The sequence below is a fragment of the Carcharhinus amblyrhynchos genome, chromosome 6 (assembly GCF_965287045.1).
Source record: "Carcharhinus amblyrhynchos chromosome 6, sCarAmb.v2.hapA, whole genome shotgun sequence".
In the NCBI taxonomy this organism is placed as follows: Eukaryota; Metazoa; Chordata; class Chondrichthyes; order Carcharhiniformes; family Carcharhinidae; genus Carcharhinus; species Carcharhinus amblyrhynchos.
Genome location: NC_137329.1, coordinates 32,043,929 through 32,061,663, shown reverse-complemented (window position 1 = coordinate 32,061,663; position 17,735 = coordinate 32,043,929). Strand labels below are relative to the sequence as shown.

Below are 17,735 nucleotides of genomic sequence, written 5' to 3'. Positions count from 1 at the left end.
GGATCGCCAATGATCCAATCAGCAGCAAGTATGGGAGGGGAACAGCCTGTAACTGAAGGATTAGCTGTTACAGAATCTGTCACTTTATCATTCTGGCATTTTCAAGGGCTAATTTACCTGCTGCTCCCATGCATTTTGAGCACCCTTCCACACTAGCCTCAACTCATTAGGGGAAAACTATTATCAAGCTGAAAAGAAGGGTTGTCCATGGACCCTCTCTCCTCCTTCAGAATCTCTCAGCTCCCCTTCATAGCTACTCCCTTATCACCGCTCTCGAATGCAGCCACTCATTGCTGCCTCTCTCAACCGCAGCTGCTCCCTCATCTCTCTCCAATGCAGCCACTCCATAGCTGTCTCTCTCCCCTTACAGTTGCTCCCTCATCACCTCTTGCCAATGTAGCCACTCCATTGCTGCCTCTCCCCTCTTGCAGCTGCTCTTTTGTCACCTTCAATGAGGATGAAGTGGAAATAGTCGAGAGCTTCAAGTTTCTAAGTGCCCAGATCTCCAACGTCCTGTCCTGATCCCTCCATGCTGGTGCTATAGTAAAGAAAGCCCACTAACACCTTTACTTTCTCAGCTGGCTAAAGAAATTTGGCATGTCCATTACAGTCCTCACCAACATTTGGAGATGTACCACAGAGGGCATCCTTTTCGGATGTATCACAGTTTGGTATGGCCTCTAATCTGATCAAGACTGCAAGAAACTACAAAGGTTGTGCATGAAGCGCAGTCCATTAGGCAAACCAGCCTCTCATCCATTGACTCCATCTCCCACTGTCTTGGAAAATCAGCCACAATAATTAAGAACCCCATGCACACTAAACATTCTCTCTTCTGACATCTTCCATCAGGAATAAGTTACAAAAATCTGAGGATATATGGGAACCGACTTGAGAACAGCTTCTTACCTGCTGCCGTCAGGCTTTTGATGGATCTACCTCATATTAAGTTGATCTTTTCCTACACCCTAGCTATGATTGTAACACTACATTCTGCACTGTCACCTTCCCTCCTTTATGTACGGTATGCTTTGTCTGTATAACGCAATACTTTTCACTGTATACTAATACGTGTGACAATAATAAATCAAATGAAGCTTGCAGACTGAATAGAGGCAATCAGCAAAAATGAACCTGTGCTTGGTCTCCCCAGCATGGATGAAACAGCAGTGAATATAAATTGAAAGATGTCCAAGTAACTCACCGCTATAACTGGATGGAGTGTTTAGGGCTCTGACAGCCAGAGGGGAGGGAGTGAAAGGGTAGGTATTGCACTTGTCATGGATAGGGAAGGGGTTTTGGCAGTGGACCAGGACTATCTGAAAAAGCAGTCTTTCTGGAATGCTGAAAGGTGAAGGGAAGATGTGTTTGATGGTCGCAGAAATGGCGACAGATGATCTGTTGAATGTGAAGGCTGGCAGGGTGAATGGTGGATCATATTGTGGTCCTAGGAAGAAAGGATGAGAGCACAGGTGTGGGAATTCAGACTACATGCTCTGGATTTCACGGGGTAATGAGGACAGTGTTCCCATTCTTGGGCGTAAAAGTTAGGACGAAGCTCATCCTCACTTGGCTGGCTCGCCTTGCACCCACCCAATAACCAACTTGGGAGGAAGTCCTTTCTCAGACAACTGCCAGCCAATGAAATGGTTGTCAGCTCTTTGCTGCCAGTGAGAGTACTTGGTCGCTGTTCTGATTACAGCAATCCCCAATGACACTTGCTAATGGAGTTGGATGTGTAAGTAAGTGGAAGTGGTAAGATACCACCTGTACCAGGCTGGCAGCTAGGGACTTGGTGAAACTGAGTGGATCTGGCAACGGGAAAGGAAACAATTGGGGAAGTGGGGGAAAGACATTGGGATGGGACTTCAGCTGGGCACGGTGGGGAGGAAGGGGTGGGCTCAAAAGATCCCTCTTCCAATCGCTCATTCCTCACACTCAACCGGCCACCAGTGTGAGCAGTAAAAGCAGCCAGACTGCAGACTTGACATGGCTCTGTCCTGCTACAGTTTCAAACCCAACAACGATGGTAAGAGGCCCTTAAAGTGGCCATTAACTGGCACTTGAGGGCTTCAGTTGGCTTACTTCCTGACACCTGCCCCGTTGTTGGTAAAGTTGCAAGGTGGTAGGTAGGTAGGTGCTAGGAACAGCACCATAGGCATGACAGTCTCCACCACTGCCACCCCCTCCCCCCCTCAAGTCTAACAGCCTGGCCTGATGGGTGGGCCATAAAGTTCCACTCAAGTGTTCTCAGGTGACGTCAGATGTACAGCAAAGCGACCTCTACTTTGCTCCACCAATATGTCTCACTCAGACCTCAGAGAGGACTTTACTGTAGCAGTGTGATGTGCTTTGATTTCCAGCACCGATCTTGAAGTAAAACTGCCACTTTAGCATCAATTGGCACCCAATTTAGTCTGGTTTATACTGTTCATGCTAACCCAGGAGGAACCGGAGTGAGGCCATATAACTATTTCAACAAGGACATCTTGCAGTTATCTAACAAGGGATGCTTTCACTCCGATAAAGACAAACATTCTTTAGCAGAATTGTTGAACAGGGTAAGATTTGTAATATTCCTGCAGATGGCATTATTTGTCAAAGAGTTGTTCTTGTGCAAGGCAAACTGGCCAGTTTGGGATGAGAAATAATAGAATACAAAATATTTTCAATTAGTATTTTAAATTAGTATGCATTAATCCCACATTTTACAGTAATTTACTGTACTAATAAACCCCCAGCTGTCACACAGCCACATCCTTCTCTGCTGGGATTATCACTTGTCCTGGAAGAATTTTAAAAATAACTTATTGCTAGCTTAGTGATTGCATAAATCCCCAGGTGCTTTACTTACCAACTGCACAGTGCTAAATCCTATTTCCAAAGCATCTACTTAACAAGAAATCTCAGTACTGTGGAAGATAAAATAACGTGAATAACGCAATCAATATTAATCTGTATTATGTGTTTTACTAACCGTACTACATCATGCTTTTAATGTAATATTTTAAGAAAAGCAAAACTCGAGAGGCTTTTGGCAGTACAAATTAATACATCTTCACGTCGGATGTGCTATTTAATTTAAAATGTTCCGCCGAAGAATATAGGCAATATAATAAGTATGCGTAACTATTTTCTGTTGAAATTGAGCTAATATGAAATGGAAAAGGTGTATTTACTTCCACTGAAGTCTCTGTAATGATATAAAACCTTTATTCTTTTCTCATAGATTTATGCAAAGATGCTTCATCGAATGAAGTGTTCCTGCTGGCTTCTGCCGCTCTTGCCAACATCACATTCTTTGATTCAATGGCCTGTGAGATTCTGTTGCAACTGAACGCAACAAAAATTCTTATCGAAGCCTGTCGGGACCCGCAGAGAGTTGACACTCCTTACTCCAAAGATCAGGTTACCGCATTTAGATCAAGCATTGATCATAACCGTACGCGGAATAATGGAATCTATTTGAAGCCTTATTAAAGAGCTAATGGTAGAATATGAACCAAAAAAAAATGTGCATGGAAATTCCCTTCTGAAAATTAATTCTGTTTGTGTCTGCACATTTAACGATATGGAGTGCGGAGAATTTTACCATCATGCCTGCCCGAGAATTGGGGCAGGCACGGCTCGCAGAATGGAACTCTCCATTGGCCCCGGGTAGGATTCCATGAGCCTCACCCCAGCGAGGTCATAAAATACCATCTCTGGGATGCAGAGACCTTAGTTTCGATTGCAGCATAGTTGTGATATCAATTGTGCAGCCATTCTCACATGGAGAAAACAAGTTGGTAAATGCTTTCTCCCATCCTCGTTTTCACAACACATACAAGAATATGCACCAAAGCAGATGTCAGAATCACAGAATTGAATTCACAGTTTGCGAATTTATGCTCCTTCCAGCCGTTTTAATTCTGGAACAGTACTTTAAAACTCCATATATAATTTTATCTCAATTGTCCTGCATTTTTTTTGTGTTACATTTTTACTTCCAGCATTCCAACATAGTTATCCCTGTGGAATTCTGAAATTGCTAGTGAAATGCAAGTCATCCCAACTACGCTATTGGAAAGTACTTTGAAAGAAAACCGAATAGACTTGAGTGGCAAGTTGCGGGAGTGATGGCCTGCTGTGAATTTGGGGGGATTTGCACAAGCAGCAGCCGTCTAGAAAAAGCACTGGAGAACCAGTGAATTCTGCCCTGCCAAATATTGGCCATGTTAACTTACAAAGAAGAACAGTTCAAAGGAGTCAGTGTTTCCTACAGCAGAATGAAATCTACATCAGGGACTTGTTGTTGATCTAAAGGGCTAACTAGCCAAAAGGGATAAAAAAATCAGAAGCTTTACCTCACTTTGTAGCACGTAACTCAGCACAGCCAGTTTTCAGCAACATTGCATTCTGCAGATCAGAATTAAAGCATCACTAACTTTTTGCAAATCTAACTGTACAAAACTTGCTTTTCTATTTCAGTTAAAAGTAGTATTTTAGTGCAGATGGAGTCCACTTAGGCCTTTGTTCCTGTGAAACTGATAGCTCTCACATCAAAATACTGATGCTGATTTTAATTATTTGTTCCATTACTCGTGTAATTTTATTTATTAGTGTCACAGGTAGGCATACATTAACACTGCAATGAAGTTACTGTGAAAATCTCCTGGTTGCCATACTCTGGCGCCTGTTTGGCTGCATTGAGGGTGAATTTAGCAGGGCCAATGCACCTAACCAGCATGTCTTTCGGACAGTGGGAGGAAACTGGAGCACCCAGAAGAAACCCTCGCAGACAATGTGCAGACTGTGACCCAAGCCAAAAATCGAACCCAGATCCCTAGCACTGTGAGGTAGCAGTGCTAACCGCTGCGCCATCGATTTTGCATCCTCTTTCAAAGTTAATGTCTATTAGCTTTATACTGTTGACTAAAGGCTAGTGATACTTGGAGTGAGACAGTGTTGTTGGCCTTTACTGAGAATGTTGTGTGTCTCCACTGTCCTGAGCACCTCAAGGGAAAAAAAAACTCAGAATTTCTTGTTCTCTGTGTAGGTTGGGAAATGAGCTGATCAAAGATGGCCTCCGAGGTTTTTGAGTGTCTGTGAACATAACTTTTTCCGAAGTATTTTTTGCTGGCTTTAATAGTGAAATTAAAGACTTTACTGACTGCAATGCAGGAATTTGCAGATTAATTATTTTTGAATGATGGGTCAAAGAATAATTTTATCCAGCCTAATATTTCCTGTTTTTTGTGTTGATTCAGAGTTCACTCTGTGTGGAATTAACTGCTGATTATTAAATGTTTTGTGAAGCATTTAATGAGAACAGAAAGAGAGAATACAGCTCTATTAGATCACTGCTGTGATGGAAAATATTTTGTGAGCTTATTAATGATCTTGAAATCAAGATGCAAGGATTTTGTAAATAAACCTCTAGGGTTTCTATCTTCGTCGATCTGACTGAAGAAGATTTATAATAAATTATATATTTGTTAATAATTACAGCATAAAGTAGCTCAAATTGAAACGTAGAGCGTATTTATATATGTAGCTGATGCTCCTGAAATAACAGATCAAGCTCTTCTATAATATATCCTCTTGTTCCAGACCACATGGGAATATAGTCTTGTACTTATATCATATCTTACCTTATTTCTTAGAAATAATTCAAATAGCATCACTTAAAATGATTCATTCTGAATGTAGCAATTGTTGTTATTTGAGCTGCTATTTGCAACCAGCAAGATTCCCCGAATAGCAGCAAGGCTAATTGCCAGTACATCTGCTTGTGCTAATATTGGTTGAGGGAGGAATGTTGACCAGAATCACTGGGAAAAATCTGTTCTTCTTTGGCACTAATATGTTTTGGTACCATTTTAGCAACCACTTTAAACTCTAGACCAGACAGACACCAAGGATCAATTAGGTTTCATGTCTCATCTGAGAGATGGCACCACTGATGATTAAATCTTTTCTTAACACTGTCACATGGCTTCATATAGCTCAGGATAGATTCTCTTTTCGATATTGTCTACTAATTGGATACCATTCATGTTGCCTATCATCTACAGTCAAGTCTGACTAATTCTGTTAATTTATCAATATGATTGTTCATCAAACTATTGGTCTGTCACCCAATCTTAACTTCCTTTGGTTAAATGTTGTTAAATGTGCTACCTGCTTGAGCATTGCAATAGAATCTGTTCCCATTCTGATAATTCCATAACCTTCCTGACATTATTGAAGACCTAACCAAATCAGTACCCCTACCTATCTCCACAGTGGGCGGCACAGTGGTTAGCTGGCTCACAGCGTCACAGACCCAGGTTCGATTCTGGCCTCGGGTCACTGTCTGTGTGGAGTTTGCATGTTCTCCCCATGTTTGTGTGGGTTTCCTCTAGGTGCTCCGGTTTTTCTCCCACACTCCAAAGATATGCGGGTTAGGTTGGTTGGTCGTTATAAGTTGCCCCTTAGTGTCAGAGGGCTAGGAAGGTAAATATGTGGGGTTATGGGGATAGGACCCATATGGGCCCATATGGACCCATATGGGTCCTATCACCATGTGGGTGCCAACGACGTAGGCAAAATGCAAACTGAGGATCTGGGGAGGGAGTATGAAAAGCTGGGAATGGAAATAAAAAGTAGAACCGACAAGGTGGTTATCTCTGGACTACTGTCTGAACCGTGTGCAGACAGGCGTAGGGTTGATAAGATTAAGGAAGTGAATGGGTGGCTCAGGGATTGGTGTGGGAGGAATGGGTTTGAATTTATGGGGCATTGGCACCAGTATTGGGGTAGGTGGGACCTGTTCAGGTGGGATGGGGTTGTTCTGAACCGTGCTGGGACCAGAGTCCTGGCAAATCGTGTAGATAGGACTGTAGATAGGGCTTTAAACTAATTAGGGGGAGTGGGGGGGAGGGTGCGAGGGTAGGTGAAATTACAGGGTCAAAAGTAAAGGAGAGGGTACAGGTAAGGGAAGAGGCCAAGGATGTCCCAATAATAAAGGGAGTAGGGGGCGTGAGGAAGGTTGGTGGCGTTCCGGCAAATAGGGTACTGGTGAAGGCTGGGATGAAGGCATGAAGCATTCGGAATAAAGTGAGTGAGCTGGTGGCGCAGATCAGCGCAAATGGATATGATCTGGTGGCCATTACAGAGACGTAGCTGCAAGGTGACAGGGACTGGGAGCTGAATGTCCAGGGGTATCAAGTGTTTAGGAAGGATAGGCAGGAGGGAAAAGGCGGGGGGCGTAGCTCTGCTGATTAAGGATAGCATCAAGGTGGTAGTAAGGGATGATATAGGAGCCAAAGAGCAGAAAGTGGAATCGTTGTGGGTGGAAATTAGGAACAGCAAAGGGAGGAAGACGCTGGTGGGTGTCCTCCATAGGTCCCCAAATAATGATCTGGAGGTGGGGCGGGCTGTCAACGCGCAAATAAATGCGGCGTGCAGGAATGGAACAGCGGTAATTATGGGGGATTTCAATCTACATATTGATTGGTCGACCCATGTTGGACGCGATGGGCTTGAGGAAGAGTTCTTGGAATGCTGCCGGGATAGTTTCCTTGAACAGTGTGTGTTGGAGCCGACGAGGGAGCGAGCTATCTTGGATCTGGTGTTATGTAATGAGGCAGGAAGAATTAGGGACCTTGTGGTGAAGGATCCTCTTGGGAAGAGTGATCATTGTATGGTGGAGTTTCTGATGCAGATGGAGGAGGAGAAAGTGGGTTCCCGGACATGTGTCCTTTGTTTGAACAGAGGGGAGTACGATAGGATGAGAGAGGAATTGGCGAATGTTGATTGGGGGAGTGCGTTGGAAGGTAGGTCTGCTGAGGAACAGTGGAGGATCTTTAAGGAGATCTTTTTTGGTGCTCAGCAGAAATTTATTCCGATAGTTAAAAAGGATCATAGGAGGAGAGATAATCAGCCGTGGATAATGAAGGAGGTAAAGGAAAGTGTTAAATTAAAAGCGGAGACGTTTAGAGTAGCTAAGAGTAGTGGGCGAGAAGAGGATTGGGAGAGGTTTAAATATCAACAAAGAATGACAAAGAAGTTGATAAAGAAGGATAGGATAAACTATGAAGCTGGGCTAGCGCTTAATATAAAAAAGGATAGCAAGAGTTTTTATAAATATATAAAAAGGAAGAGGCTGACTAGGGTGAATGTTGGACCCTTAGAGTATGAGAGGGGGGACTTAGTGGTAGGGGATGGGGAAATGGCTGAAGCCTTGAATAACTTTTTTGTTTCTGTCTTCACGGAGGAGGACGTGAATAATTTGCCGGGTGTTAGCGATGGAAAGATGGTAGGAGTGGAGGGCCTGAATGACATTATTGTACTAGAGAGGCAGTGCTCGAAAGACTGGAGGGACTGATTGTGGACAAGTCCCCGGGACCGGATGGAATGCATCCGAGGGTTCTGAAAGTAATGGCGGAGGTGATAGTGGATGCCTTGGTGACTATTTTCCAAACGTCGCTGGATTCCGGGGAAGTGCCGGAAGATTGGAAAACGGCTAATGTTACACCGTTGTTTAAGAAGGGTGCCAGGCAAAAGGCAGGGAATTATAGGCCGGTTAGTTTAACATCTGTTGTAGGTAAAATATTAGAATCCGTGATCAAGGAGAAAATAGTGAGGCATCTTGAGGAGAATTGTTTGATAGAGCAGACGCAGCACGGTTTTGTTAAGGGAAAGTCGTGTCTGACGAATTTATTGGAGTTCTATAAGGATGTGTCTAGGGCGGTGGATAGAGGAGAGCCGGTGGATGTGGTGTTTCTTGATTTTCAGAAGGCGTTTGATAAGGTGCCTCACAAGAGGTTATTACAGAAGGTCAGGGGGCATGGAGTTGGGGGTAGGGTGTTAGCGTGGATAGGGGATTGGCTGTCAAATAGGAGGCAGAGAGTGGGGGTCAATGGGTGCTATTCGGATTGGCGGTTGGTGACTAGTGGAGTGCCCCAGGGGTGGGTGCTGGGGCCTCAGCTATTTACCATTTATATAGATGATCTGGAGGAGGGAACCGAGTGTAGGGTGTCGAAATTTGCTGATGACACCAAGATTGGTGGAACGGCAAATTGTGCGGAGGGTGTGAAAAGTCTGCAGAAGGATCTCGATAGGCTGGGTGAATGGGCCAGGAACTGGCAAATGGAATTTAATGTTGGCAAGCATGAAGTTGTCCACTTTGGTAGGAATAATGGTAGGAAGGACTATTACTTACATGGCGAAGAACTGCAGCATGCAACGGTGCAGAGGGACCTCGGGGTCCTTGTGCATGAGTCGCAAAAACCCAGCCTGCAGGTGCAGCAGGTGGTCAGGAAGGCAAATGGGATGCTGGCCTTCATAGCGAGGGGGATTGAATATAAAAGTAGGGAGATCTTGCTGCAGCTGTATAGGGCATTGGTGAGGCCGCAGCTGGAGTACTGTGTGCAGTTTGGGTCGCCGCACTTACGCAAGGATATTTTGGCCTTGGAGGGAGTGCAGAGGAGGTTCACTAGGCTGATACCGGAGTTGAGGGGGTTGAACTATGAGGAGAGGCTGAATAAACTTGGCTTGTACTCGTTAGGGTTTAGAAGAATGAGGGGAGATCTCATTGAGACATATAAGATGATGAATGGGATGGATAGGATCGAGGTGGAGAGGCTCTTCCCGCTCAGAAAGGACAGTAGGACTAGAGGGCACAGCCTCAAGATAAAGGGGGGACGGTTTAGAACGGAGTTGAGGAGGAACTTCTTCACTCAAAGGGTGGTGAATCTCTGGAATTCTCTGCCCGTTGAAGTGGTGGAGGTTGCCTGCACAAAGCATTCGGAACAAAGTGAATGAGCTGGTGGTGCAGATCAGCACAAATGGATATGATCTGGTGGCCTGTTATGTAATGAGGCGGGTAGAATTAGGGACCTTGCAGTGAAGGATCCTCTTGGGGAGAGTGATCATTGTATGGTGGAGTTTCTGGTGCAGATGGAGGAGGAGAAAGTGGGTTCCCGGACACGCGTCCTTTGTTTGAACAGAGGGGAGTACGGTAGGATGAGAGAAGAATTGGCGAATGTGGACTGGGGGAGCGCGTTGGGAGGTAGGTCTGCTAGGGGCAGTGGAGGATCTTTAAGGAGATCTTTCTTGGTGCTCAGCAGAAATTTATTCCGATGGTCAAAAAGGACCATAGGAGGAGAGGTAATAAGCCGTGGATAACGAAGGAGGTGAAGGAAAGTGTTAAATTAAAAGCGGAGGTGTTTAGAGTAGCTAAGAGTAGTGGGCGAGAAGAGGATTGGGAGAGGTTTAAATGTCAACAAAGATTGACAAAGAATTTGATGAAGAAGGGTAGGAGAAACTATGAAGCTGGGCTAGCGCTTAATATGAAAAAGGATAGCAAGAGTTTTTATAAATATATAAAAAGGAAGAGGCTGGCTCGGGTGAATGTTGGACCCTTAGAGGATGAGAAGGGGGACTTAGTGGTAGGGGATGGGGAAATGGCTGAGGTCTTGAATAACTTTTTTGTTTCTGTCTTCAGGGAGGAGGACGTGAATAATTTGCCGGGTGTTAGAGATGGAAAGGTGGTAGGACTGGAGGGTCTCAATGACATTATTGTTACTAGAGAGGCGGTGCTCGACAGACTGGAGGGGCTGATTGTGGACAAGTCCCCAGGACCGGATGGAATGCATCTGAGGGTTCTGAAAGAAATGGCGGAGGTGATAGTGGATACCTTGGTGGTTATTTTCCAGACGTCGCTGGATTTCGGGGAAGTGCCGGAAGATTGGAAAGCGGCTAATGTTACGCCGTTGTTTAAGAAGGGTGCCGGGCAAAAGGCAGGGAATTATAGGCCGGTTAGTTTAACGTCTGTTGTAGGTAAAATGTTAGAATCCGTCATCGAGGAGGAAATAGCGAGGCATCTTGAGGGGAATTGCTTGATAGAGCAGACGCAGCATGGTTTCGTTAAGGGGAAGTCGTGTCTGACAAACTTACTGGAGTTCTATGAGGATGTGTCTAGGGCGGTGGATAGAGGAGAGCCGGTGGATGTGGTCTTTCTTGATTTTCAGAAGGCGTTTGACAAGGTACCTCACAAGAGGTTATTGCAGAAGGTCAGGGGACATGGAGTTGGGGGTAGGGTGTTAGCGTGGATAGAGGATTGGTTGTCAAATAGGAGGCAGAGAGTGGGGGTCAATGGGTGCTATTCGGATTGGCGGTTGGTGACTAGTGGAGTGCCCCAGGGGTCGGTGCTGGGGCCTCAGCTATTTACCATTTGTATAGATGATCTGGAGGAGGGAACCAAGTGTATGGTGTCGAAATTTGCTGATGACACCAAGATTGGTGGAACGGCAAATTGCGTGGAGGGTGTGGAGAGTCTACAGAAGGATCTAGATAGGCTGGGTGAATGGGCCAGGAAATGGCAAATGGAATTTAATGTTGGCAAGTGTGAGGTGGTCCACTTTGGTAGGAATAATGGTAGGAAGGATTATTACTTACGTGGCGAAAAACTGCAGCAGGCGACGGTGCAGAGGGACCTCGGGGTCCTTGTGCATGAGTCGCAAAAACCCAGCTTGCAGGTGCAGCAGGTTGTCAGGAAGGCGAATGGGATGCTGGCCTTCATAGTGAGGGGGATTGAATATAAAAGTAGGGAGGTCTTGCTGCAGCTATATAGGGCATTGGTGAGGCCGCAGCTGGAGTACTGTGTGCAGTTTTGGTCGCCGTACTTACGCAAGGATATTTTGGCCTTGGAGGGAGTGCAGAGGAGGTTTACTAGGCTGATGCCAGAGTTGAGGGGATTGAGCTATGAGGAGAGGCTGAATAAACTAGGCTTGTACTCGTTAGAGTTTAGAAGAATGAGGGGAGATCTCATTGAGACGTATAAGATGATGAATGGGATGGATAGGATGGAGGTGGAGAGACTCTTCCCGCTCAGAAAGGACAGTAGGACTAGGGGGCACAGCCTCAAGATAAAGGGGGGGCGGTTTAGAACGGAGTTGAGGAAGAATTTCTTCACTCAAAGGGTGGTGAATCTCTGGAATTCTCTGCCCGTTGAAGTGGTGGAGGCTACCTCACTAAATATTTTTAAGACGCGGGTTGATGGGTTTTTGATAAGAGAGGGGATTAAGGGTTATGGGGAGAGGGCGGGAATGTGGAACTGAGCCATGACAGATCAGCCATGATCTTATTGAATGGCGGGGCAGGCTCAAAGGGCTAGATGGCCTACTCCTGCTCCTATTTCTTATGTTCTTATGTTCATTTATATGGATGATCTGGAGGAGGAAACCGAGTGTAAGGTGTCAAAGTTTGCTGATGACACAAAGATAAGTGGAGTGGCAAATTGTGCGGAGAGTGCGGAAAGTGTGCAGAGGGATCTGGATAGGCTGAGTGAGTGGCCGAGGACCTGGCAGATGGAATACGGTGTTGGCAAGTGTGAGGTTATCCACTTTGGTGGGAATAATGGTAGGAAGGACTACTACTTACAGGGCGAAAAGCTGCAGCATGCTACGGTGCAGAGGGGACTGGGGGTCCTTGTGCATTAGTCGTAAAAACCCAGCCTGCAGGTGCAGCAGGTGATCAAGAAGGCGAATGGGATGCTGGCCTTCATAGCGAGGGGGATTGAATATAAAAGTAGGGAGGTCTTGCTGCAACTGTATAGGGCACTGGTAAGGCCGCAGCTGGAGTACTGTGTGCAGTTTTGGTCACCGCACCTGCGCAAGGATATTTTGGCCTTGGAGGGAGTGCAGAGGAGGTTCACTAGGCTGATACCGGAGTTGAGGGGGTTGAGCTATGAGGAGAGGCTGAACAGACTGGGCTTGTACTCGTTAGAGTTTAGAAGGATGAGGGGAGATCTCATTGAGACATATAAGATGATGAAAGGGATGGATAGAATAGAGGTGGAGAGGCTCTTCCCGCTCAGAAAGGACAGCAGGACTACAGGGCACAGCCTCAAGATAAGGGGAGGGGCGGTTTAGAACGGAGTTGAGGAGGAACTTCTTCACTCAAAGGGTGGTGAATCTCTGGAATTCTCTGCCCGTTGAAGTGGTGGAGGCTACCTCGCTAAATATATTTAAGACGCGGGTTGATGGGTTTTTGGTAGGCAAGGGGATTAAGGGTTGTGGGGAGAAAGTGGGAAAGTGAAACTGAGCCACTTCAGTTCAGCCATGATCTTGTTGAATGGCAGGGCAGGCTCGAAGGGCTAGAGGCCTACTCCTGCTCCTATTTCTTATGCTCTTAAGACGCGGGTTGATAGGTTTTTGATAGGCAAGGGGATTAAGGGTTATGGGGAGAGGGCGGGAAGGTCGAACTGAGACACGACAGATCAGCCATGATCTTATTGAATGGCGGGGCAGGCTCGAAGGGCTAGATGGCCTACTCCTGCTCCTATTTCTTATGTTCTTATGACCTGGGTGGGATTGTGGTCAGTGCAGGCTGAATGGGCCAAATGGCCTCCTTCTGCACTGTAGATTCTATGATTAGAAAATAACTTCCTCCAGCTCTACAACCCTTTCCTTACCCGTCCCTCTGATTTTTTTGCCTATTTTCTACTTGTGCCTCCTTTCATCCCAAACTTTGGAGGCCATGCCTATCAGCCGCATGCTCTACAATTCTCTCAAACTTTTATGTTTCTCTACTCATCCTACTCTACTCTACTCTTCTTAAAGCCCATCTCTTTGGTTATGGTTACTCAATCCCTTGAAGTCAGCATCTGTTTTGCAACGGTTTTGTGAAACACCTTAGAATAGTGTCTATATTAAAAATGCTGAATAACTGTTTCTTGTTTTTCAGCAACATTGAAGTTAGTGATATTGATAATGAGACAAAAGTTTGTCTGTCTCAGTGGGTTAGGCGACTTATTTAAAAGTATCACCTGCATCTGATCACCAAAATGCAGCAGATACATCAATTGAAAAACTGAGTCGTAGAATCCCTACAGTGCAGAAGAGACCATTCAGCCAATTGAGTCTGCACCACACTGTCTCTGTAAGAGTATCTTACAAAGGCCCTCTCCCCAAGCCTGTACCCATAATCCTCCACATTTCCCGTGGCTAATCCATCTAACCCCGACATCCTAAATCAATTTTAGCTTGGCCAATCCGCCTAAACTGCACATCTTTGGAGCATGGGAGGAAACTGGAGTATCCAGGGGAAATCCACGCAGACATGGGGAGAACTTGCAAACTCCACACACACGTGATGTAGAGATGCCAGCGTTGGATTGGAGTGGGCACAGTAAGAAGTCTCACAACACCAGGTTAAAGTCCAACAGGTTTATTTGGAATCACAAGCTATCAGAGCACTGCTCCTTCGTCAGGTCAGTCTTCTGAGGAAGGAGCAGCACTTCAATAGTGAGACTTCGTGAGACTTCTCACTGTGTCCACACAGATAGTCAACCAAGGCTGGATTTGAACACGGGTCCCTGGAGCTCTGAGGCATAGTGCTAACCACTGTGCTGCTGCTGAAGTGGTTCACTGTGAAACTTGACCAACTATTTTGTTTAGCTTTTTGAGTGTCTGAGTATATAATAATCAAATAGTTTATTTGTATGTCATAAATGTGGTTGATGTGGACGAATTGCAGTTTACACCAGTACTAACAAAATTTAACGTTTTTCAAGCAACTCTAAATAAACATTAACTTCAACTTTCAGAAAGTTGTGTCCACTATACTGTCGAATGATTTTTTTTATTACTGCAGGCAGCTTTTCCTTTAAAAGGTCAGACATTTGCACCAGTCATTATAAATAGAGCTGAATGATTTTTGTAAGATGCCCAATTCATATTGGTGAAATAAGCAGGAATTAGTTCATTGAGGCATTCAAGGTAGATTAATTGATTTGGCTGGCAACTGCAAAGCAAGACCCTTGAGATACTTCTGATTTATGCTTTTCTAAAACTGACTAGATATGCAGCAGAGTTTCGAAGCCAAACTCACTGAATTATGTTATTGCTTTATGTAACTCAGCATGATTGATTTTGTACAAAGATTATGTTGAAGCTCTAATTCAGATTTTTAAAACAGCACTACAAAACTATCTGTGTTTAGCCCAAACCCATTGCATTGTCATATGATAGAACACAGAGCACAAATTAAAGTTTCCTGGAATAAAGCTGAGGCCAGAACTCTCCATTCGTTTGATGAAGGGGCAAACCCCAAAAGCTTGCGAGTTGTATATCCAGCAATGCAGTGATCCATGGGCGTGTCAGTTTAGAGTATGTGCCCAAGTCAGAGTTTAAGCCTACAGCTTTCCATTTCACAGGCAATGTAACTATTTACTAAGTCTTACATCTAACTCTCACTGATTACTCATAAAACCACCATAATTCAATTCTATTGTTTTCCTGCTTTTAGAAAAGGAACAAAATTTGCATTACTTTATCTGAAGAAGTGGATTTAAACATTGATGCATTTTGACTGAATTTCAAGGGTCACAAATCCGTATCCGGAGCTTTTACAGTATTTACCTTTAGGATTAATATTAAGATACACGGTGGACGAAGCCATGAATGAATCCTAGCCTTCTGAGAGTTAGATCATCAGCAGTAGGTGAGGATCGATTGTCACTTGGGATTGAAGGGCAATTGTCTAAACTTTTAGACAATCCTGCTGTGTCTAGCCCATTGAAGTGAAAATATTTAGCATCCAGTGCAAGGCTTTATTCTCCCATTATGTTACTTTCTAATCATGTTACAATCTCCATTTGAGATTTACACCAGATGCTTTGAAGCCTCTGTGTCATCGTTGACCCAGAGATGAGCTTCTGGTCACATATCGACACCATCAAGAACACTGTTGATTTGCACTCCATAACACTGCCTAATTTCACCACAGTCTCAGCACATCTGCTTTTGAAACCCTCACCCATGCCTTTGTCATCTATACTTGACTATAATAATGCTGGTCTCCCACATTATAAGTAACTTGGATGCCAACCAAAACTTTGCTGCGTATATACTGCACCAAATTCCCTCCATATCACATCTGTGTTCTAACCTAAGCAACTCTTTGATTTTTCAATTTTCATTTTTGTTTTAAGTCTCTCAAGCCTTGCTGCTCACCAACTCTAATCTTTTCCCACCATCAACTCTCAGAAACCTGTGTTCTCCGAATTCCGGTCTCTTGTGTATCTTCGATTTTATGTATTGATGGCTGCACTTTCAGTTCCCCGGCCATAAGCTCTGGAGTTCCCTCCCTAAAGCTTCTCTGCTTTTCTACTTCACTTCCCTCTTTAGGAGCTCTTTAAAACCTACCTTAGAAAGGGCCAAGAGCTTCAAGTTTTTAGGTGTCCCAGATCATCAATAACCTGTCCTGGTCTACCCATGCTGACACTATAGTTAAGAAAGCCCACAAACGCCTTTACTTTCTCAGAAGACTAAGGAAATTTGGCATGTCAGCTATGACTCTCACCAACTTTGATGTGGATGTGGATGGTGGTGGACTGGGGTAAACACAGTAAAAAGTCTGACAACGCCAGGTTTAAGTCCAACCGATTTATTTGATAGTAAACGCACAAGCTTTCGAGGTTTCCTTCTTCGTCAGGTGAATGAGGAGTTCTGGCCTCGGACAGAGCATATAAAGCACAGACAGTTTAGAGATTACTGATTAGAATGCGAATCTTTACACCTAACCTGCTGTTCAAGTCCTAAAGTGGCTGACAATGTGTGTGGAAGGAGCACTGATCACAGGTTAAAGGGATGTGTATTGTCTCCAGACAGCACAGTGAGTGAGGTTTTGCAAACCCAGGCAAGTCACGGGGGTTACAGATAGTGCGACATGAACCCAAGATCCCTGTTGAGACCGTCCTCATGTGTATGGAACTTGGCTATCAGTCTCTGCTCAGCGACTCTGTGCTGTCGTGTGTCGTGAAGGCCGCCTTGGAGAACGCTTACCCGAAGGTCAGAGGCTGAATGCCCGTGACCACTGAAGTGTTCGCCAACAGGAAGGGAACAGTCTTGCCTGGTGATTGTCGAGCTTTTCTTTTACAGATTTTTATGAGCTTTTACAGATGCACCATAGAAAGCATTCTTTCTGGTTGTATCACAGCTTGGTATGGCTGCCCAAGACTGGAAGGAACTACAAAAGGTTGTGAATGTAACCCAATCCATCACACAAACTAGCTTCCCATTCATTGACTCTGTCTAAACTTCCCGCTGCCTCGACAAAGCAGCCAACATAATTAAGTACCCTACGCACCCCGGACATACTCTCTTCCACCTTCTTCCGTCAGGAAAAGGATATAAAAGTCTGAGGTCACATACCAACTGACACAAGAACAGCTTCTTCTCTGCTGCTGTCAGACTTTTGAATGGACTTACCTCGCATTAAGTTGATCTTTCTCTACACCCTGGCTATGACTGTAACACTACATTCTGCACTTTCTGGTTTCCTTCTCTACAAATAGTATGCTTTGTCTGCATAGCATGCCAGAAACAATACTTTTCACTGTATATTAATACATGCAACAATAATAAATCAAATCAAAATCTTTGGCCAAGCTTTTGGTCTTACACACTAATATTTCCTTATATGGCTTGGTGACATATTTAATTTTATAATGTCTCTGTGGATGGCACAGTGGTTAGTATTGCTGCCTCTCGGGCCAGGGATCTGGGTTCAATTCCCAGCTTGGGCCACCGTCTGTGTGGAGTCTGCACATTCTCCCCACGTCTGCCTGGGTTTCCTCTGGGTGCTCCAGTTTCCTCCCACAGTCCAAAAGATGTGCTAATTGGGTGCATTAGCCTGAACAAGCGCTGGAGTATGGCGACCAGAGGATTTTCACAGTAACTTCATTGCAATGTTAATGTAAGCCT

The 17,735-nt window shown here is 44.8% G+C and overlaps 1 protein-coding gene across 1 annotated transcript in view; it reads left to right on the top strand.

Annotated features, from left to right (window-relative positions):
- Positions 1-17,735, top strand: part of insc (INSC spindle orientation adaptor protein) — a 178,965-nt gene that overhangs the window by 141,380 nt on the left and 19,850 nt on the right. Inside the window, exon 7 of the mRNA XM_080191577.1 lies at positions 3,230-3,408. Coding sequence (XP_080047703.1) covers positions 3,230-3,408 — 179 coding nt within the window. The remainder of the gene's footprint in view (positions 1-3,229; positions 3,409-17,735) is intronic.